The sequence below is a fragment of the Heterodontus francisci genome, chromosome 37 (genome assembly GCF_036365525.1).
Source record: "Heterodontus francisci isolate sHetFra1 chromosome 37, sHetFra1.hap1, whole genome shotgun sequence".
Taxonomy (NCBI): Eukaryota; Metazoa; Chordata; class Chondrichthyes; order Heterodontiformes; family Heterodontidae; genus Heterodontus; species Heterodontus francisci.
The window spans coordinates 19,584,433-19,601,166 of NC_090407.1; the positions used below are offsets into that span (position 1 = coordinate 19,584,433).

Consider the following 16,734-nt stretch of genomic DNA (forward strand, 5'->3'; position numbering starts at 1 on the left):
ATTTTGGATTGTTCTATCTCTGCTTCAGTTGTCAATAAAGTTGTATGTTTTGCAAACATGTGGTTCTTGTCTTCAGATGCAAATAAGACAGATGTTAACATTCATATCACTGTCCTTTCCTGTCCGGAAAGCTTCTTTATTTAGAGACTAAATTTCACAATACATATACTGGATACAATGTGGTTAAAACAGCATGGCAGGAATTGACTGCCAGATACAAAATCCTTTTGTCTCCAACAGGAATTGCTTTTCTCGATCCCCCTGCTGCATCTTGGGGAGATGATGGGAGGCTTCTGGTTACTCAGTGTCCATTCTCTGCACAACCTGCTCCACCAGCTCGATTTCTAAAGGAGTGACTGTTTCTGTCAGTATAGCAGTGGTTCCCTTCTTGTAGCGATACACCCCCTCCCTGCAGGAGAAGATATCGGCAATTAACAGAGCACATTGCGGTATGGGGTGAAAGGCAGTGTGGGGAGTCACAGAAGTCCATTCGGCCCATCGTGCCTGTGGCCAGCTCTTTGAAAGAGCTCTCTAATTAGTGCCACTCTTTCCCCATTGCCCTGCAAATTTTTCCCCTCTGTGTATTTATCCAATTCCCTTGTGAAAGTTACCATTGAATCTGCTTCCACTGCCCTTTCAGGCAGCGTGTTCCAGATCATAACATATTGTATCTAAAAAAAAATTCTCAACTCTTTTGCAATTATTTTAAATCCCTGGCATGCTTCCAGTCAATCTTCTCAGTACCCTCTCCAAGGTCTAGCCCAGAATTCATCAAAATCCTCCCACCGAAGCCAAACAAATATTTCATAAAGGTTTAGAACAACTTCTTTGTGTTTGTGTCTACGCCTCTGTTTAGAAAGATTTGTCCCCAGGATGGTCCCTGTCCTTCCAATAAATCCCCCTGGGAGCTCGGTACTTACTTTGTGCCCTTCTTGTTGGGGGTGTCGAAGGCACGGAGGAACTCAGTCCTGTTATCGGTGATGATGCAGAGGTCAACGTTACTCCCAGAGCCAAGGTCACTGAATATTCCGGCTGTGATGGCCTCACGGACCAGCTGCTTGGCTGCTTCTTCCTAGAGATAAATAACCAGCCTCAGAGAGAATTGTGGCAGCTGAGATTCCATGCAGGGCCCAGGGCTGGAGTAACCCAGGGCTGGAGTAACCCAGGGCCCAGGGCTGGAGTAACCCAGGACCCAGGGCTGGAGTAACCCAGGGCCCAGGCTGGAGTAACTCAGTGCCCAGAGCTGGAGTAACCTAGGGCCCAGGGCTGAAGTAACCCGGGGCCCAAGTAACACCGGGCCCAGGCTGGAGCAACCCAGGGCCCAGGGCTGGAGTAACCTAAGGTCCAGGCTGGAGTAATTCTGAACCAAGGGCTGGAGTAACCTGGGGCCCAAGTAATGCAGGGCCAGAGTAACCCAGGGCCCAGGGCTGGAGTAACCTAGGGCCCAGGCCAGAGTAATCTGGGGCCCAAGTAATGCAGGGCCAGAGTAACCCAGGGCCCAGGGCTGGAGTAACCTAGGGCCCAGGCCAGAGTAACCTGGGGCCCAAGTAATACAGGGCCAGAGTAACCCAGGGCTCAGGACTGGAGTAACCCAGGGCCCAGGGCTGAAGTAACCTAGGACCCAGGCGGGAGTAACCCAGGGCCCAGGGCTGGAGTAACCTAGGACCCAGGCCAGACTAACCCGGGGCCCAAGTAATACAGGGCCAGAGTAACCCAGGGCTCAGGACTGGAGTAACCCAGGGCCCAGGGCTGGAGTAACCTAGGACCCAGGTGGGAGTAACCCAGGGCCCAGGGCTGGAGTAACCTAGGACCCAGGCCAGACTAACCCGGGGCCCAAGTAATACAGGGCCAGAGTAACACCAGGCCCAGGCTAGAGTAACCCGGGGCCCAGGGCTGGAGTAACCCAGGGCCCAGGCTGGAGTAACTCAGTGCCCAGAGCTGGAGTAACCTAGGGCCCAGGGCTGGAGTAACCTAGGGCCCAGGCCAGAGTAACCCGGGGCCCAGGGCTGGAGTAACCTAGGGCCCAGGCCAGAGTAACCCGGGGCCCAAGTAATACAGGGCCACAGTAACACAGGGCCCAGGCTAGAGCAACCCAGGGCCCAGGGCTTGAGTAACCCAGGGTCCAGGCTGGAGTAACCCAGGGCTGGAGTAACTCAGTGCCCAGGGCTAGAGTAACCCAGGGTCCAGGCTGGAGTAACCCAGGGCTGGAGTAACTCAGTGCCCAGGGCTGGAGTAACCCAGGGCTCAGGGCTGGAGTAACTCAGTGCCCAGGGCTGGAGTAACCCAGGGCTCAGGGCTGGAGTAACCCAGGGCTCAGGGCTGGAGTAACCCAGGGCTCAGGGCTGGAGTAACTCAAGGCTGGAGTAACCAAGGGCAACTTACCATAACACAGAAGAAGATGAGGCCAGTACAGTAAGGTACTGTGATATTCTAGTAATTTACTAGTAATGCAGTGTGTAAATGTGCTATGGCCTATTTCTTCCTGTATTTTCCTGGACATCTGCATTTCCATGGTGCGGGCGGAGGGTGGTAGGCAGTTAGGGGAGGTGTGCTGGGTGGAGGCAGGTTGTGTGTGGGGGAGGGGGAGTGTGACAGGTGCTGCGAAGGGTGGAGAGACCCTAAAGGTGTTGGTGTCCAGGGAAGCAAGAATTCTTAATCCAATTTTGGCTCTTTCACCAATTGCACCATCCAGCGGGCCACAGAGGTATTTACCCGAGAATTTCCTGAGTCAGCTCATTGGTGTAAGTACTGCCTAAAACAGGTGTAATGTTCTCTTACAGAGTATCCAAATTAGGAATCCTTATATAGCTTTGTTGAGCTCAGGGGTTAGGTTAGGGGCGTTGGTTCCGCACTGGAGGTTTTGCCATGGCAACAGCGGGGGAGGGGATCCGGCCGTGTGCGCCCAATTCTCATCAGGTCATTCACTTACCTCCATGTTTGGCTTGAAACGATCCTCCAGAACAGCCATGGCAGCAGCGGAGCCGGAACCTGTTGCACAGAAGACACACAGACATTTATCACTATTCCAGGAAACCTGAGTGGGTCAGGCCATTCTCTCTCCCTCCCATCCTGAAGTGCTGACTCTCCCCGGGCTGCAGTCTCAGAGCACTCAATACCCTCTAGTACCCAAAGCAACCACCCATTCTTTATGTGGTAGCCTCGCCCGTGAGCCTAGCCAGGCAACTTGACCAGGGGACATCGTTTCAGGGTCACCAATCCTCCCGGAATATTCTGGAGCCTCCAGGAATTAAATCCCGGACGCTGCCACAAGCAAATTCAGCGGAATAATCATTGGGGTTTTTTTAGTTATAAAAATATGGGAGATGGGTAAAATTGCTGTTTGACTGGCAGTCACGAATCATCCAATTGGCCTGTTTGCCTTCTGATTGAAAGAGGAAGACCAGTCCCAGAATGATTGATGGCTCCGGTGACCAATCGTGGGACCCTGGGGGTGGGGCAGTCAGTGGTCATGTGATGAAACCTCCTATGATCCATCCAACCAGATCCTGTCCTTGGACTTGGACAGGCTAAGTGAATGGGCAAGAACATGGCGGATGGAATGTAATGTGAATAAGTGAGGTTATCCAGTTTGATAGAAAAAAACAGAAAGACAGAGTATTTCTGAAATGATGCGAGTTTGGGAAGTGTTGACATCCAAAGGGATCTGAGAGTCCTTGTTCATGAGTCACTAAAAGATTGCATGCAGATGCAGCAAGCAATTAGGAAGGCAAATGGTACATTGGCCTTCATCGTAAGGGGTTTTGAGTACAGGATTAAAGAAGTCTTGTTGCAATTGTATAGAGCCTTGGTGAGACCACACCTGGAGTATTGTGTGCAGTTTTGGTCTCCTCATCTAAGGAAGGATATACTTGGGTTCTTACAGCTTAGCAAACCACCCAGGCAGGTGAAACAATCTTTAAAGCATAAGAAAGAGGTCACTCGGCCCTTTGTGTCTGGGCTGGCTCTTTGAGAGATCTATCCAATTAGCCCAACTCTTGCCTGATCCTAACCCACAGCTAGTGCAAGTTTTTGTTTTTCAAGCATTTATCCAATTCTCTTTTGATTTGGTGTTTTTTGGAGAGCTTGTAACCAGCCCCAGGCCTGTTTGGCAGCCGAAGATTTAGACTGAGTGTTAAGTTCTCCTTACCCATGGCGACAAAGGGCAGTTTGTCTGTGGAACCATGAGGGTACACTGCGTAGAGGTGGGGCCCTGAACAATCCACACCCCCAACGATCACTGACGCTCCAATATGCCCCTGGTACCTAAAGCAAGACAAAGATTATATTGCAGTTAAATCAGGAAGGGGTTGATTTTCACTGTCCCCATTGGACATTAACTGGGGTTGGGGAGGGGAGGGGAGCAGGGTCAGAATGAGGTCAATGACCTTTCCATCCCATTAACACTGATGATGTCACTGCTCTCACTGCCATATTGAAAGAGGCTTTGTGATGGACGCCCAAAACTCCGATTTGATTCGGACAATCAGCCCCTTTTCATATGGAAACTGGGATCCCACGACATAAATAAGACCCTGATGGCTGGTTCAGGATGAAACTGGTCAGGCATTGTGTCGTGCTGATTCCGACCAGTCACCCAGGAAATGGAAGACCTGAGGCCAACGGACAATTATATCTGTTACTCGCGGAGCAGCAGGAGTGACCTCAAAAATAACGGAGGGCCGCTGCCCGGAAACTCTCCCCCCACACCAGCAACCACCAACCACCCCCCCACACACTCCCCCCACCCCACACACTCCCCCCCACACACTCCCCCCACCCCACACACTCTCCCCCACACACTCCCCCACACACTCCCTCCCCCACACTCACTCCCCCTACACACTCCCCCCCCCGCACACTCCCCCCACCCCACACACTCGCCCACACTCACTCCCCCCACACACTCCCTCCCCCGCACATTCCCCCCACCCCACACACTCCCCCACACACTACCCCCCCACACACTCCCCCACACACTACCCCCCCACACACTCCCTTCCCCACACTCACTCCCCCCACACACTCCCTCCCCCCACACATTCCCCCCCACACTCTCCCTCCCCCCACACATTCCCCCCCACACACTCCCTCCCTCCACACACTCCCCCCCACACACTCCCTCCCCCCCCACACACTCCCCCTCACACACTCCCTCCCCCTACACATTCCCCCCCACACACTCCCTCCCTCCACGCACACTCCCCCTCACACATTCCCCCCCACACACTCCCTCCCTCCACGCACACTCCCCCTCACACATTCCCCCTCACACACTCCCTCCCCCCACACACACTCCCCCCCACACACTCCCTTCCCCCACACACTCCCCCCCTCACACACTCCCTCCCCCCCGCACACTACCCCCCCCACACACTCCCACCCCTTCCTCCCCACACCCCCTCCCCCACACCTTCCCCCCCCAACTTGCTGCGGGCAGTTTGAATCCTAAACCTTGCCCAGTGAATGGAAATGGAACTGGAGCCTCAAAATCACAGTGGGAAGGGGGAGGGGAAGGGGGAGGGGAAAGAGCGAGGGGGTAGGAGCTCTTCATCCCTAGAATGGGAACTGACCAAAGGTCAAAAGAGACTCCAGTGTGGCTGCAGCAATTTGACTGTGGGGGGCATCACCTGTGGAGGCCAATCCTCTGACACTGACCCACAACAGTTGTTCAGCCCGTGTCAGTGACCACGAGTGGCAGCCCGGGTTGATTGTTCCGACACTTGTCCAGGACACTGCAGATCCAGCACGTTCCTCAGATGGCAGTGCACATATCCCCTCAGCCATTAAGGACTGCACCCCCTGCCTCCTTGTTTAATTCTAATGGCTAAAGTTCCATCACAGCCAATTGATGTTGTAAGGTGACCTGCACTGTCATTACTGTCCCACCTGAACAGCATCTGTTTTAGCATCCGGTTAACCATGACCACACGGGGCTTGCGCCCGGTTGACAGGCTGTGCAGTTGGATGTTGGAGGCTATCATCTGTGTTGTAAATTCAGCATCAGCTGCAACTCCTGCTCCACAGCAGCTGGGGAGAGAGAGAAAATGAAGGGTTAATATCAGAGGGAGAGAATAAGGGGTAACATGGCCTACTCCTGCTCCTATTTCCTATGTTCCTAGGTCACCAGCGGAGAGTGAAGGACAGAGATCGAAGGGTTAATATCACAGGGAGAATGAGGGAAAGAGTGAGGAACTAATATTCCAGGAGGAGAGTGAGGGGTAAATATCAGAGAGAGAGTGAGGGAGAGAGAGTGAGGGGTTAATATCACAGGGAGAATGAGAGAGAGTGAGGCGTTATTATCACAGAGAGAGAGAGTGAGGGAGAGAGAGTGAGGGGTTAATATCAGAGAGAAAGAGTGAGGGAGAGAGAGTGAGGGGTTAATATCACAGAGAGAGTGAGGGAGAGAAAGTGAGGGGTTAATATCAGAGAGAGAGAGAGTGAGGGAGGGAGTGTGAGGGTTTAATATCACAGAGAGAGATTGAGGGAGAGAGAGTGAGGGGTTAATATCACAGAGAGAGAGAGTGAGGGAGAGAGAGTGAGGGGTTAATATCACAGAGAGAGAGTGAAGGCGAGAGAGTGAGGGGTTAATATCAGAGAGAGAGAGTGAGGGAGAGAGAGTGAGGGGTTAATATCACAGAGAGAGAGAGTGAGGGAGAGAGAGTGAGGGGTTAATTCACAAGGAGAGAGTGAGGGAGAGAGAGTGAGGGGTTAATGTCACAGAGAGAGAGTGAGGGAGAGAGAGTGAGGGGTTAATATCACAGAGAGAGAGTGAGGGAGAGAGAGTGAGGGGTTAATATCACAGTGAGAGAGTGAGGGAGCGAGAGTGAGGGGTTAATATCACAGAGAGAGAGTGAAGGAGAGAGAGTGAGGGGTTAATATCACAGAGAGAGAGTGAGGGAGAGAGAGTGAGGGGTTGATAACACAGAGAGAGAGTGAGGGAGAGAAAGTGAGGGGTTAATATCACAGAAAGAGTGAAGGAGAGAGAGTGAGGGTTTAATATCACAAGGAGAGAGTGAGGGAGAGAGAGTGAGGGGTTAATATCACAGAGAGAGAGTGAGGGAGAGCGAGTGAGGGGTTAATATCACAGAGAGAGTGAAGGAGAGAGAGTGAGGGGTTAATAGCACAAGGAGGGAGTGAGGGAGAGAGAGTGAGGGGTTAATATCACAGAGAGAGTGAAGGAGAGAGAGTGAGGGGTTAATATCACAAGGAGAGAATGAGGGAGAGAAAGTGAGGGGTTAATATCACAGAGAGAGAGTGAGGGAGAGAGAGTGAGGGGTTAATATCACAAGGAGAGAGTGAGGGAGAGAAAGTGAGGGGTTAATATCACAGAGAGAGAGTGAGGGAGAGAGAGTGAGGGGTTAATAACAGAGAGAGAGTGAGGGAGAGAGAGTGAGGGGTTAATAACAGAGAGAGAGAGAGTGAGGGAGAGAAAGTGAGGGGTTAATATCACAAGGAGAGAGTGAGGGAGAGAAAGTGAGGGGTTAATATCACAGAGAGAGAGTGAGGGAGAGAGAGTGAGGGGTTAATAACACAGAGAGTGAGTGAGGGAGAGAAAGTGAGGGGTTAATATCACAGAAAGAGAGTGAAGGAGAGAGAGTGAGGGGTTAATATCACAAGGAGAGAGTGAGGGAGAGAAAGTGAGGGGTTAATATCACAGAGAGAGTGAGGGAGAGAGAGTGAGGGGTTAATAACAGAGAGAGATAGTGAGGGAGAGAAAGTGAGCGGTTAATATCACAGAAAGAGAGTGAAGGAGAGAGAGTGAAGGGTTAATATCACAAGGAGAGAGTGAGGGAGAGAGAGTGAGGGGTTAATACCACAGAGAGAGCGTGAGGGAGAGCGAGTGAGGGGTTAATATCACAGAGAGAGAGTGAGGGCGAGAGAGTGAGGGGATAATATCACAGAGAGTGAGGGAGAGAGAGTGAGGGGTTAATATCACACAGAGAGAGTGAGGGTGAGAGAGTGAGGGGTTAATATCACAGAGAGAGTGAAGGAGAGAAAGTGAGGGGTTAATATCACAAGGAGAGAGTGAGGGAGAGAGAGTGAGGGGTGACTATCACAGAGAGAGTGAGGGAGAGAGAGAGTGAGGGGTGACTATCACAGAGAGAGTGAGGGGTTAATATCACAGAGAGAGAGAGTGAGGGAGAGAGAGTGAGGGTTTAACATCACAGAGAGAGAGTGAGGGAGAGAGAGTGAGGGGTTAACATCACAGAGAGAGAGAGTGAGGGAGAGAGAGTAAGGGTTAAATATCACAGAGAGAGAGTGAGGGAGAGAGTGAGGGGTTAATATCACAGAGAGAGAGTGAGGGAGAGAGAGTGAGAGGTTAATATCACAAGGAGAGAGTGAGGGTGAGAGAGTGAGGGGTTAATATCACAGAGAGATAGTGAGGGAGAGAAAGTGAGCGGTTAATATCACAGAAAGAGAGTGAAGGAGAGAGAGTGAAGGGTTAATATCACAAGGAGAGAGTGAGGGAGAGAGAGTGAGGGGTTAATACCACAGAGAGAGCGTGAGGGAGAGCGAGTGAGGGGTTAATATCACAGAGAGAGAGTGAGGGCGAGAGAGTGAGGGGATAATATCACAGAGAGTGAGGGAGAGAGAGTGAGGGGTTAATATCACACAGAGAGAGTGAGGGTGAGAGAGTGAGGGGTTAATATCACAGAGAGAGTGAAGGAGAGAAAGTGAGGGGTTAATATCACAAGGAGAGAGTGAGGGAGAGAGAGTGAGGGGTGACTATCACAGAGAGAGTGAGGGAGAGAGAGAGTGAGGGGTGACTATCACAGAGAGAGTGAGGGGTTAATATCACAGAGAGAGAGAGTGAGGGAGAGAGAGTGAGGGTTTAACATCACAGAGAGAGAGTGAGGGAGAGAGAGTGAGGGGTTAACATCACAGAGAGAGAGAGTGAGGGAGAGAGAGTAAGGGTTAAATATCACAGAGAGAGAGTGAGGGAGAGAGTGAGGGGTTAATATCACAGAGAGAGAGTGAGGGAGAGAGAGTGAGAGGTTAATATCACAAGGAGAGAGTGAGGGTGAGAGAGTGAGGGGTTAATATCACAGAGAGAGAGTGAGAGAGAGAGAGTGAGGGGTTAATATCACAGAGAGTGAGAGAGAGAGAGTGAGGGGTTAATATCACAGAGAGAGAGAGTGAGAGAGAGAGAGTGAGGGGTTAATATCACAGAGAGTGAGACGGGGATTTAGTATCATGCAGAGAGAGCAATTCAGAGTGTGTTAGACAGACACAGAGCTAGTTGGAAGGAGAGTGGATCGTGTGTTTAGTTAATTGTATATTTTAATTAATGATATCTGTAAAAGAATGTAAATGATTTCAATTAGGAATGGGCCACTGGAGACAGAAATTTAACAGCTATTGAGAGCCAGTGACTGTGGGACACAGACTGACCCCAAGGACCACACTTACTAGATGTTGGGGGCCATGTGGTGGATCTTGATACAGTTCTTGTCAGCAACAACCATGTCGTCCGTGGCCCGGGTATCAGCTCCCAGAATCACCCCATCCTACATAACATAACAGAGGAAACAGTCAGTCATATCACTCGTCATCTCTCCCCACTAAACCCCAGCACTCTGCTATCAGGAGCACAGAATCTGGAGCTGTGAGGCTGTTCTGTGTGGAATGGGGTTATTTATATCTTCTCACATTGAACAACTTCTCCTTCAACTCCACTCACTTGCTTCAAGTAAAAGATGTTGAAATGGGTACCTGCATGGATCCTAGTTATGCCTGTCTTTTTGTGGGATATGTTGAACATTCCTTGTTCCAGTCCTATTCAGGCCCCCTCCCCCAACTCTTTTTCCGGTACATTGATGACTGTATCGGTGCCGTTTCCTGCTCCTGCCCCGATCTGGAAAATTTTATCAACTTTGCTTCTAATTTCCACCCTTCTCTCACCTTTACATGTTCCATCTCCGACACTTCCCTTCCTCAACTTCTCTGTCTCCATCTCTGGTGATAGGCTGTCTACTAATATTCATTATAAGCCCACCGATTCCCACAGCTACCTGGACTACACTTCTTCACACCCTGCCTCCTGTAAGGACCCCATTCCATTCTCCCAGTTTCTCCGTCTTCGACGCATCTGCTCTGTTGATGCTACCTTCCATGACAACGCTTCTGATATGTCTTCCTTTTTCCTCAACCGAGGATTCCCCCCCACTGTTGTTGACAGGGCCCTCAACCGTGTCTGACCCATTTCTCGCACCTCTACCTTCACCCCTTCCCCTCCCTCCCAGAACCGCGACAGGATTCCCCTTGTCCTCACTTTCCACCCCATCAACCTCCATATCCAAAGGATCATCCTCCGCCATTTCCGCCGCCTCCAGTGTGATGCCAATACCAAACGCATCTTCCCCTCCCGTCAACATTCCGATGGGATCGTTTCCTCCGCGACACCCTGGTCCACTCCTCCATTACCCCCACCACCTTGTCCCCTTCCCACAGCACCTTCCCCTGCAAGCGCAGGAGGTGGAATACCTGCCCATTTACCTCCTCTCTCCTCACTACCCAGGCCCCAAACACTCCTTTCAGGTGAAGCAGCGATTTACTTGTACTTATTTCAATGTAGTAAACTGTATTCGCTGCTCACAATGTGGTCTCCTCTACACTGGGGAGACCAAATGCAGACTGGGTGACCGCTTTGCGGAACACCTCCACTCAGTCCGAAAGCAGGACCCTGAGCTTCCGGTTGCTGACCATTTCAACACACCCCCCTGCTCTCATGCTCACATCTCTGTCCTGGGATTGCTGCAGTGTTCCAGTGAATATCAACGCAAGCTCGAGGAACAGCATCTCGTTTACCGATTCGGCACACTACAGCCTGCCGGACTGAACATTGAGTTCAATAATTTCAGAGCATGACGGGCTCCCCATTTTACTTGTATTGTTAGTTATTTTTTCTTTTTTGTGTTTATTTTATTTTAGTTTGTTCAGTTTGCTTCTACTGTGCCTACCCACTATGGTTTTTCTTCATGTTTGTGCTTGTGGCTGTTCAGTTTTCAGTCTATTAACACCCTCTCTGTACTAATGCTTTGTCTTTCACCACACCATTAACATATTGTTTGTCTGTGTTCCATGACTTTCTGGTCAGTTATTTTCTGTGACCTTGTCCGATCAACACCTTCTCTTTTGTTATCTCTTGCCCCACCCCCACTTTACTTGTTTAAGATATTTTACATCTCTTATATTTACCAGTTCTGAAGAAGGGTCACTGACCCGAAAAGTTAACTCTGCTTCTCTTTCCACAGATGCTGCCAGACCTGCTGAGTGGTTCCAGCATTTCTTGTTTTTATTTCAGATTTCCAGCATCTGCAGTATTTTGCTATTATTTATATGTTAATTACTGCCCCAGGCTCACACCAGGGTTCGAGAAATATACCCGATACTTTTTACTGTTCCTGTGACTTTTCCCCTGGATTTTTGCTGGAGTTTAATCTTTTAATTCCTGGAGCCTGCACAACAATCCTGCAGGATTGGCAACTGCTAGATGTTAATATTTACCTTGTAGATGATGCCAGTGATGGTGGTCCCTGTCTTCCTTGCTTTTGGGGCTTTGTAGCCCATTTGTTGCAGCTCTCCCTCCAACGCGGCATTCCTGAAAGACATGGAGAGGGGAGAGAGTAACAGAGACTGAGCAGCTCGAGGGTGAGTTTGCAGACACGTGGAGATATTGGCTGTGTCTCAGCGGGTAGGACTTTGCCTGATTCAGAAGGTTGTGCCTTCAAGCCTCACTCGGATCTTGAGCACAAAATCAAGGCTGACACTCCTGTGCTGATGCTGAGGGAGTGCCGTGCTGTCTTTCAGATAAGACATTAAACCCAGTCTCAGTCTGCTCTCTCAGGTGGATGTATAACTGCTACTTGGAAGAAGAGCTGGGGGTGGGGGGGGGGGGGGGGGGGGGGGAGTTTTCCCCGGTGTCCTGGCCAATATTTACCCCTCAGATTATCTGGTCACTATCTCATTACTGTTTGTGGGATCTTGCTGTGTACAGACTGCCCGCTGTGTTTCTTACATTACAACAGTAACTACACTTCATAAAAAGACTTAATTGTCTGTAAAGCACTTTGAGATGTCCTGAGGTTACGGAAGACATTATATAAATGCAACTTCTTTCTTTTTAATATCGGAAACAGTGGGATTCTGAGAGGGTAAATATCCAGTGCATTTTAAACTGCCCTCCCTGCTGGTTCCTGCTGGCTGACCGGAATGAACTGAGCTCACACAGGGTCACTGCTAACTGCTTTTTTTTTTATTTCCAAAATATACTTTATTCATAAAAATCTGTAAAAATTACATTCCCAAACAGTTTAAAACAGCATCAAGTCAAAAAATACAAACAGTCCAAAGGTGATCAGTTTCCTTCTATACAATTATGAGTTGCCTCACAACCCTTTGGGGCAGCACAGTGGCGCAGTGGTTAGCACCGCAGCCTCACAGCTCCAGTGACCCAGGTTCAATTCTGGGTACTGCCTGTGTGGAGTTTGCAAGTTCTCCCTGTGTCTGCGTGGGTTTCCTCCGGGTGCTCCGGTTTCCTCCCACATGCCAAAGACTTGCAGGTTGATAGGTTAATTGGCCATTATAAATTGCCCCTAGTATAGGTAGGTGGTTGGGAAATATAGGGACAGGTGGGGATGTGGTAGGAATATGGAATTAGTGTAGGATTAGTATAAATGGGTGGTTGATGGTCGGCACAAACTCGGTGGGCCGAAGGGCCTGTTTCAGTGCTGTATCTCTAAAACTAAAAACATAAAAAAACTAAAACCTTCCATTTCATTGTCATACCATATACATTTTTACATTTTACAGCAAATGAACATTTTCCGGATACAGTTCGAGGGGTTTCCCATGGATCCAGCCCCTCAGTTCAGTTTGGTGGGGGGGACCTTACACAGTGGTCTTTCCCCATTGAGCCTTTGCTGCGGCTGCCCCAAGCTTTAGTGCGTCCCTCAGCACGTAGTCCTGGACCTTGGAATGTGCCAGTCTGCAACACTCGGTCGTGGACAACTCTTTGCGCTGGAAGACCGGCAGGTTTCGGGCAGACCTAAGGGCGTCTTTCACCGAATTGATAGCCCTCCAGCAGCAGTTGATGTTTATCTCGGTGTGCGTCCCTGGGAACAGCCCGTAGAGCACAGACTCCTGTGTTACAGAGCTGCTTGGGATGAACTTCGACAAAAACCACTGCATCTCTTTCCACACCTGCTTTGCAAAGACACATTCCAGGAGGAGGTGGGCGACCATCTCTTCCCCACCACAGCCACCGCGGGGGCATTGCGCGGAGGGGGCGAGACTTCGGGTGTGCATGAAGGATCTGACGGGGAGGGCCCTTCTCACCACCAGCCAAGCTACGTCTTGGTGCTTGTTTGAAAGTTCTGGTGATGAGGCATTCCGCCAAATGACTTTGACGGTCTGCTCGGGGAACCATCCAACAGGATCCCCCGTCTCCTTTTCCCGTAGGGCCTTGAGGACATTCCGTGCAGACCACTGCCTGATGGACCGGTGGTCAAAGGTGTTTTCCCGCAGAAGCTGCTCCACGAAGGATAGGTGGTACGGCACCGCCCAACTGCACGGAGCGTTCCGTGGCAATGTGACCAGGCCCATCCTTCGCAACACCGGGGACAGATAGAACCTCAGCACGTAGTGACACTTGGAGTTTGCGTACTGGAGATCTACACACAGCTTGATGCAGCCGCACACGAAGGTGGTCATCAGGATGAGGGCCACGTTGGGTACATTTTTCCCGCCCATGTCCAGAGATTTGAACATCGTGTCCCTCCGGACCCGGTCCATTTTAGATCCCCAGATGAAGCGGAAAATGGCTCGGGTGACTGCCACAGCGCAGGAATGGGGTATGGGCCAGACCTGCGCCACGTAGAGCAACAATGTGAGCGCCTCGCACCTGATGACCAGGTTCTTACCCACAATGGAGAGAGAACGCTGCCCCCACATGCCCAACTTTTGTTGCACCTTGGCTACTCGCTCCTCCCATGTTTTGGTGCACGCCCCGGCCCCTCCGAACCATATCCCCAGCACCTTCAGGTAGTCTGACCTGACGGTGAAGGGGACAAAGGATCGGTCAGCCCAGTTCCCAAAGAACATGGCCTCGCTCTTGCCGTGGTTAACTTTGGCTCCCGAGGTCAGTTCGAACGGTCACTGCTAACTGCTGCCCCCTGCTCGAAGGGCCGGGGGAGCGGGAAGGGGTCCGGCGACAATGCAACCCCCCCCACATCCCCCCCGCCTCACCTCACAGTCAAATCAGCTGCGGACACTCACTACCTGCGGATCAAACCTAGATTGGGTATCAGAGAGGTGAGGGGTCCCTGGTGATCTGATCCCCAGTGAGCACCTTCAGGGGAGGAGGGTATGGGAAAGGGATGGGAGTGGGGAGGAGTGGAGGTTGGAGAGGGGACAAGAGGAGGGAAGGGGAGGGAGACCCCAGCAGGATTTGGGACCCTCCCTCCTCACCATGTCAATGAGAAGCAGCATTAAATAATATCGACTTCAACCTTTGAGAGTCTGTTGGGTTTTGGAGAGAATATCCCCCCCCACTCAATCACTATCTGGACAAAACACTCCCATGCTGAATTTGCTAGTCATTCAGGAAATGTCTTACTTTCAGTTTCCATTTGCCAAGCATTATTTGTAATGGGCGCCCACCCTGGTCGCACAGCCCCAGCTCCCCCACCTTAAACCCAGTCAGACAGTCAGGGGCACAGCACACCTTATAACCTGCCAGCCTTGTGCCAGTTTCACTGCTGACCTCAGGGCAGGAGCTCAGGTACAGGGAGGCTGGCATTCAATATCGGATGTCCTGGTAAATGCTGCCCAGCGTTATCACTTACTGTTTGCTTTGGGCTTTATTCAGGGATTTACTATCCTGCTCATGCTGCTCACCTACTACAGTTCTCGAAGCTGAATCCTCCCACAGGGGTACTCAGGAATCTCTCACACTTCAACATGTCGGTAACTGGCCTCTCCTCTCCAACTCACTGACTTTCACTTTCAGAAACTATTGAGTAAAACCCCATGTGATTACGGGAAGCCAGCCTTGCCAAAATTGGTTTACAAACCAGAGTGAGATCAAAATTCAAAGATGTGCCATTCATTTAACCACTTCTCTCCCATCCTCTGCCACAGCCCCCTGTTGCTGCCTGGGGTCTGGTCACACTTAACTCTACAGGTTTCTGCGTCAGGATAAGTACAATTTTTAGAAGTGCAGAGGAAAGGAAGGGAATGGTGGTGGGGCACAGAATGAACACAGCTCCTGCTGAAAGTAAAGGGAAAGGCAGTGCCGGACAGATTAGTCTTTACTGTGTGAGTCACTGGGAAATGTTCAACCGTTCAGCCGTGTGTCTGTGTGCACACGTGTGTCTGTACATCTGTGTGTCTCTGGATGTCTTTGTGTGTCTGTGCCTGTGTATGTCATCATGCATGTGTCTGGCTGGGTGCCTGTGTGCATCTGTATTTCCTTGTGTTTGTCCACTATGTGTGTTTGTGATTTTGTGTTTGTGTGTGTATGGCTGCGTGTGTCTGTAAGTTTGTGTCTGCCTGTTTATATGTGTGTCTGTCTGTGTAACTTTGCAAGTCTGTCTGTGAGTCAGTATCTATCTGTCTGTCTGTGAGTTGGTGTTGGTCTGTCTGTAAGTCGGTATTTGGCTGTCTGTGAGTCAGTGTCTGTCTGACTGTGAGTTGGTTCGTGTCTGTCTGTCTGTGAGTCACTGTCTGTCTGTCTGTGAGTCAGTGTCTGTCTGTCTGTGAGTTGGTTCTTGTCTGTCTGTCCGTGAGTCAGTGTCTATCTGTTTGTCTGTGAGTCGGTTTGTGTCTGTCTGTGAGTCACTGTCCGTCTGTCTGTGAGTCGGTGTCTATCTGTCTGTGAGTTGGTGTCTGTCTATCAGTCTGTCTGTAGTTGGTGTCTATCTGTCTGTGAGTCGGTGTCTATCTGTCTGTGAGTCATTGTCTGTCTGTCTGTGAGTTGGTTCGTGTCTGTCTGTGAGTCACTGTCTGTCTGTCTGTGAGTCAGTGTCTGTCTGACTGTGAGACACTGTCTGTCTGTGAGTCAGTGTCTGTCTGTCCGTGAGTCAGTGTCTGTCTGTGAGTTGGTTCTTGTCTGTCTGTCCGTGAGTCGGTATCTATCTGTCTGTCTGTGAGTCGGTTCGTGTCTGTCTGTGAGTCACTGTCTATCTGTCTGTGAGTCAGTGTCTGTCTGTCTGTGAGTTGTTCTTGTCTGTCTGTCCGTGAGTCGGTGTCTCTCTGTCTGTCTGTCTGAGTCGGTGTCTGTCTATCTGTCTGTCTGTAGTCAGTGTCTATCTGTCTGTGAGTCGGTGTCTATCTGTCTGTCTGTGAGTCGGTGTCTGTCTATCTATCTGTCTGAGTCGGTTTCTGTCTATCTGTCTGTCTGTAGTCAGTGTCTATCTGTCTGCCTGTGAGTCAGTGTCTATCTGTCTGTCTGTAGTCAGTGTCTATCTGTCTGCCTGTGAGTCGGTGTCTATCTGTCTGTGAGTTGTTCTTGTCTGTCTGTCCGTGAGTCGGTGTCTATCTGTCTGTCTGAGTCGGTGTCTGTCTGTAGTCAGTGTCTATCTGTCTGTCTGTGAGTCGGTGTCTATCTGTCTGTCTGTGAGTCGGTGTCTGTCTATCTATCTGTCTGAGTCGGTGTCTGTCTATCTATCTGTGTGGCTCCCTCAGTCCAGCTTGTCCTTATTTTGGAGAAGGGCTGGTTCTCCTGTCCCAGTG

The 16,734-nt window shown here is 50.6% G+C and overlaps 1 protein-coding gene across 1 annotated transcript; it reads right to left on the reverse strand.

The window, feature by feature from the left end:
* Positions 1-100: 100 nt before the first annotated feature.
* On the reverse strand, positions 101-15,011 carry LOC137352112 (proteasome subunit beta type-7-like). Its single transcript, XM_068017216.1, has 8 exons — positions 14,899-15,011; positions 11,509-11,602; positions 9,412-9,509; positions 5,887-6,027; positions 4,148-4,263; positions 2,930-2,988; positions 921-1,072; positions 101-409 (listed from the first exon to the last, which is right to left on the reverse strand). The coding sequence occupies exons 1-8, from the start codon at positions 14,961-14,963 to the stop codon at positions 298-300; spliced, it is 837 nt and encodes a 278-aa protein (XP_067873317.1). The 5' UTR covers positions 14,964-15,011; the 3' UTR covers positions 101-297.
* Positions 15,012-16,734: the final 1,723 nt, after the last annotated feature.

Coding starts and splice junctions, on each gene's coding strand:
- LOC137352112 (XM_068017216.1), bottom strand. CDS start 14,963: ATGTTGAAGTGTGAGAGATTCCTGAGTACCCCTGTGGGAGGATTCAGC. Junction 9,510..11,508: donor TCACTGGCATCATCTACAAG/GTAAATATTAAC, acceptor TATGTTATGTAG/GATGGGGTGATTCTGGGAGC. Junction 4,264..5,886: donor CTAAAACAGATGCTGTTCAG/GTGGGACAGTAA, acceptor GTCTTGCTTTAG/GTACCAGGGGCATATTGGAG.